General features: G+C 48.5%; 1 protein-coding gene across 1 annotated transcript; it reads right to left on the reverse strand.

The window, feature by feature from the left end:
* Positions 1 to 744: 744 nt before the first annotated feature.
* Positions 745 to 3,664, reverse strand: EAH_00014070 (hypothetical protein, conserved; the record flags this gene model as incomplete). The annotated part of the gene is made up of 11 exons (XM_013394351.1): positions 745 to 803; positions 972 to 1,119; positions 1,287 to 1,365; positions 1,617 to 1,715; positions 1,836 to 2,035; positions 2,150 to 2,314; positions 2,445 to 2,555; positions 2,714 to 2,803; positions 2,998 to 3,109; positions 3,302 to 3,423; positions 3,626 to 3,664. The coding sequence occupies 11 exons, from the start codon at positions 3,662 to 3,664 to the stop codon at positions 745 to 747; spliced, it is 1,224 nt and encodes a 407-aa protein (XP_013249805.1).
* Positions 3,665 to 6,067: the final 2,403 nt, after the last annotated feature.

Consider the following 6,067-nt stretch of genomic DNA (forward strand, 5'->3'; position numbering starts at 1 on the left):
GCAAAGCCCCAGTTCGTTGGAGATGACTTTTAAGGCCCGTCCTCTAATGCCATTTGCCACAAAGTATGTTTAGCAGCTATTAGAAAAGGTACATGAGCTATACACACGTGAATAGTTCCCAAAAATTTCCCCACTAATGAACTCAAATTTGGCAAATAGCTGCGTTTTAGAATAAAACTAATACTTGGTGTGTTGCCTTGCATACTATTGTCATGTTTCGCCACCTGCGTACTATATTTACAGCAAAAAGGCCAAAAAGATCCTATCTGAATTTAACCTTTAGCGCCTAAACTAACTGCGCATCAAATAAACGGGCGCTGTCGTAAGTGTAGCAGATGGTGCAAAACCATTGGGCCTATTGCTCGGGTAATTCCCCGCAGCGCGCACGTTGGCTGCAGATTGGGGAAGACAACCAGCATAATTTTCAGCCCCGCAGAGCCAGCTCTAGAGTTCAACTAATGCAGCGGGCCTTCATTACCTTTGTCGCCAGTGTGCTAGATAGCGCGCAGGCGACAGCGGTCGACATTGAACTCCGTTCATCAAATGCCTAGAAAGTTTGAGAAACGGCACTATTTCGCCACAGGGAGCCTGGCGCTTGATGTGTGGAGTGCGGATAAGGAAATACAAAATCACGTTTGGTTTACCGCGGCAAGCCCCAAGTGTGAATGTAGATGGCTCTCTAGGGTGAGAGAAATCACAGCAGGGGCAAAAGCTTCATCGTAAGCAATGCCTACATACTCGAAATCATTTCTGCTTATTCAGCTTGCAGACGTGCTCGTAAGGTAGACCCTTCACCAGAACCCCTGTAAATGGCAGAAGATGCACACATACACAAAACGGCGCATTAAACGCATTCAACTAAGAAGCCAGCTACAAACTTCTAAAGAATCAAAAGTAATGAAGGTCTTGCCGAGTTTCAGCGACTCCAAGACCATTCGTCATGAGCAGGAAGACATGCCACCTCGTCCCACCTCGGCAGCCTCTGTGCCTTTCTTGCTTGAACAGCGGCCCTGTGTCCAAAGTCACCTGGACCGAATATGAGTCCATATCCAGCCCCTCTAGCCTTCCTTCATGGCCGCGCCATTCGCCAAGAACAACAGCAAGACGGCCTCCTATAGGCTGAGTGCCGAGAAACAGAAAAGCAGGTGGCTAGCCGGGTAAGAGGAGGCACGCATTGGCAGTCCCTTCAAGCTCCATCAGCATCATATTCGCTCCGCACACAGCTCTATAAAGCAAGTGCATTCCCCTCTGAGTTGATACCCCTTCCTTTTCCGAAAAAGCCTTACAGGTATAACAGTTTCGAGGTACTCCTGATCAAGCTTTAAAATGGCACCACCTTCCAGCATCTCCAGGACTGCAGAATACCTGCAAACATGGGAGCTCAAAAACCTTGCAAGCAAGTCCAAAACAGCCTAGTTGCTGGTAGCTGTAGAAATACCTGTAGAGGCCCAAATTCTTTGGGGAGCCCACGCCTGTTGTTGCACTTTGGCTCGAGGCAATGACAATGGGAAATCAATATAAAAATATGCGCAGCAACTCGTAGATTTGTTCAACCTGAAACGTGAGTGCGCTCTTCACGCTCATCAATACATCTGGGAACGCTAGTTGTTGCATACCTGCCATCCACAGTCTTGACCACCCCTTTCTGCTTGTAGTATTTGCCGTCCCCCAAAGTCTTGTGCATTACCTTGACAATTAGACCCGGCTGCAGCCACCTGACGCACCAGCAGCAGGTCCGGAAAGAAATATTTCAACCCTGCGTGTTGCAGGTATGCGGAACTACTGTGTTTTTTGTAGCAGCAGTTTCTAAAAAAGCGCATTTGCGGAAACCTCACCAGTCTGCACCTGCATATTTGTGCTGTGGAGGTCGCGGCTGGGGGCTTGTGTGAGACTCTTCAGTTTCTTTTCGCTCTCTCCAATCCCCCTTATCTGCAGGTGAAGTGCCCTTATAATCAGAAAATGGACTCTTTTCAAACGCTGCTGCCTTCTGCTTGCGCTGTTCCGCTTCCAACACTAGTGCTTCCATGGCCGAAAGCTGCATCACAAACCACCGTCCACGCACAATACATGTGAAAAACAAGGATGTTGCTGCTAAGCTTCCACATTAAAACGCAATCTTAAACAGGCTAGATAAGAGAACTGCACGTACCTTGCGCTTTTCAGCCTGACTGCCGCTCTTGGACAGCCGCTCTTGCTTCAGCTGTTCGTGCAGCTGCTGCAAGGCGTTGACTTTCCGTTCTTTCGACTCTGGCTGCGTTTTGTTGAAGGTGAGGGCAACTGTGTGTCCTTCTTCTCTTTGCAGTGGCGTGTATTCCTACGTTTCACAGCGTCAAAGCCAGACACGGCGGTGATGTATATGTTTCAAACGAGCAGCTGCAGAAGCACGCATGGTCGTGCTCGACAGCGTGCCACCCCTGATGGCAGCTAAGTCTTTTGCGGCCTACTGGTTCCTGAAACCCTCCCCGTCGCCTGGATTCCTCAACCATTGCCTGAATCTGTTCCATGCGAGCGTCTTCCTGCGATTTTTCAATTTTTCTCCTCTTCGCTTCCTCCTCCTGCATGCATGAACAGCACACTGACGCAGTAACGTGGCCCTGAGTTGCTCTTTCGGATGCACCAGTGCACACATGGTGGCTCGTGCATGCCAGTCTTCAGCAGCTGAAAGCTCCCCTAGTTCATCAGAGCTCGCCTTTGGGCCTACTACTCTGCCTACCTTTTTTGCCAGCTCTTCATGGTCTATGTACTCCACGTACCAGCCCTTCGGTGTATGCTCTATTTTGCACTTTTGCGTCGCTCCCAAGTACTGCATTCAAGATAAACACGCCGACACACGCCAAAAGAGCTGCAATTAAATGAAAAGACAGGAACCTAGACTGCAGGGTAGCTGTGCTTCGACGCTGCGTAGGCACCCATGATGTGAACGCCTGCGCTTATTCGTAATCTGCAACACGGAAATGCATGGAACTCCTAAACGTATGAAGGGAGAAAAACGATTACCTGCACAAATTCAGACAATGTAACCCAGATGGTGGAGTTCATGTGAATATGGTGTCGGTCGCAAACCACGTTGTTGTAGACCGAATTCGCCAACACCCGAGTGCGGCAGTACCTGTGCAAAAATAACACGAAGATAGCGCCCGCAGTTTGCTTCTCTGTGCAACTGTACGTCTGGATAACCTCCTGCATTCCCTGGAGAGGGCCAGTGGTCCACCATGCAGTTGTTTGGCCAGTCAAGCTGTGCGACCATGTGAACACAACTACTGTAAGGGATGCCAATAACATCAGTTCAAGAGAGTTGCACCTTGTGCGCATGAGTTTCATAAACTCCTCCTCGAACTCCCGAGAGAACTCGTCCATGAATTTCCCAGGGCGCTGGATGAAAAGTTGCATTGCACGCTGGTGCCCTTCCGACATTCGGTGGCACTGCGCGCAGCCCGAAACAGAAGCCGCAAATAAACCATCAGAAACATAAAGACGGAAGGGAGTGTAGCAACGACAAATATACATGCATATGAACCAGCCATACAGAAGCTGCGCAGTATGCGGGGTTCTGAGCCACGTGGGGAGGTTCCTTTTGCTTGAAATGGTGCTGTTGTGAAGGCAGTTGTTGCGCTCAACGCCCTACCTTAAAGCCATTCTCGTCTCGGCATTGCTTTTGACACATCTGACAATACCATCGCAGCTTTTGCAGGCCCGAGGCCTTTATTTTGTTGCTCATCCATTTCGGCGTCCCGAATTCAGCTTTCGGCATCTCGGCAACAAGTACAATTGAATTTTGACAAACCGATATTGCGAAAAAGTTAACTGCAGTCCTCGTAGGAGCAAATGCCCTTAGCTGCTTCGGTTTCTTTTCCGTCCTTCGCGCGAGAAAGCGCGAATCATCAAGAAGAAAACGCAGGGAGGCTCCTAACTACCCAGCGTGGGCGTAGAGAGGCTAAAAACAACCCTGTAAGAAACATCAGATCCACTGCTGTCAATCGCCCTCGAAGATGAAGGAAGTTGTAAATGAAGTGCTGCGACATATCATTTGAGGTTGCACGGTGGTGTTGAGAGGCTTTGGACACTCAAACCGGAGGCAAGACTCAAAAACAACATGAGGGATGCCATATAATCATTCACTGCCGATATTTAATGCAGGTGCCAATAGATCAGTGCCGATTACAAGGTGAATCAGTACAGACAAAAAGATGCCTTGGAGGCGAAGCTAGGCGGTGGGCGAAGGCGGTGGTGTATGCAACAAAAGCACCTTTTGCTACAATCCGTCGTGGCTTTATCAATCCCTCTATCACGCTTTTAAGGAAACCAGGTACATTTAACGAAGGAACCCCGTAAAAGTTGCTGATTGCTGCATGCAGCAGCAGGGCCCCCAACGGCGGGGCCCCTACGGGCTGAACTTTACAATAGCCTCCACTAGAGTGTTTGCAGAAAGTTACGATTACTTTTTACTATTGATGTATTTTCCAGGTTGTTCAGGCACGCAAACCAATATGCCTATTGCTACATCCTTCCACTGACTATTACACCTATGTGTGCTGCAGCGGAAGTCATAGTTTTATGCCTACACCTTCGTCCCCCAGGTGAACTTTTGACTGTAACTCAATTCAAATGCCGTGAGGTCATTTACTCTGCACACTTCAAAAGGATCTTCTTGCCTCGATTGCACCCGCCGTAGGTGAGCAAGTTCTGCGCTTGCTTCTTGCCGCACTGCCAGAAACTGGAAGATGCATTTCTACTATTGAACTGGGTGCAAACCTGCTTTTATACCCAGGATTACCTGGTGCTTAGTAACAATTACGTTTTCCAGCTGCCGTTTTCTATTTGGAACGTTCCACTAGCCACTTGCATGCTTCTTAGGGCATGCAGTAACCAGTGCGGTTGTTTCCGTCTCGACCTACAAGTATGCTAGTTGGGTGCTAGCATGTTGTATTTCTACAACTTAGTTGGGTGTGAATATGTATTTCTGCTATTCAGTTGACTTTCTTTTGAAAGGCATTAAACTGATGCATCTAATACTGGAACTCGCCGAAGAAATCCTTCTGCTTTATGACTGCTTCGAGCTCTCGCACTTCATTCAAGGGTTAACTTTGTTTTTTGCTCCCTCTTCCGCGCTTACAGTTTTTCTCTTTTTAACACGCCATTATGCGGGATGGATAAAAGGCTGAACTCTCGGAAATTTTAGCGAGAATACTTGAAAGTTACCCCCGGGGAAATGGCTTTCACGATGAATAAGTGTAGTAAACCAGCCCCCTGCTTGTGGGCATATGGGGCATGCCCCTCTGAATTTTGCAGTGCTGGTAAGGAGGTGTTAGGCGTGCATAGTATACACGGCGTTGCTACATTTGAATGCATGGATGCTTCCCAGCAACCCCAATATAAAGTGCATTGAGCACTTCAGTCCAACGAGAGTCCTCATCGTAGCAGAGGACCTTAGTAAGCCGCACTATACTTGAGAAAAGCGTTCAAACAGAGCAGCTGATAACCTCCTCTCCAGTCTACAGGGGTTATGAGTACACCAGGACTGATGCGGAAGGCAAGCGGCTTGCCATTACTTACACCACACCCCTGCCTCGCGTGTCACAACCCCACCTGAATCGTCAAGCACCTACTTGGCCGTCAGCCGCTAGCATGCATTCAAGGAAAAGTCTATGTACCAGCTCCGTACAGCGCATGCAGCGTGTACACGTTGCCCATGTACAGCACTACGGGATATTCCTGAAGAGTGAGTGAATCCTGCTGAAAGACCACAGTGGAAGCAAAGTTATACTTGGACCACTTCACAAAGTCCTTGCTCCAGCATCCGAAAGAGCATGGCTGGCGCTATACCAAAATGCCACTGGGCCAAATATACCGCAGTTTAGCCTTCTCGCTGTTTGTCTTTACAATTAGTGAACTGCCCCTCTACGTGCGGTGAAATAATTATTCCTTCCTCAGTCCCAGAACGCAGCAGAGAGGCAGTAGCTTCCAGGCTTTCCGCTGGTTGCGCACAGAAAGGTATGCTGACATCTACGGCGACTGTAGGTATACCCATGCGGCTTTCTCTATTTCTGTATATATATATATATATATA

Source organism: Eimeria acervulina, genomic scaffold, assembly GCF_000499425.1.
Source record: "Eimeria acervulina Houghton genomic scaffold, Eah_scaff81, whole genome shotgun sequence".
In the NCBI taxonomy this organism is placed as follows: Eukaryota; Apicomplexa; class Conoidasida; order Eucoccidiorida; family Eimeriidae; genus Eimeria; species Eimeria acervulina.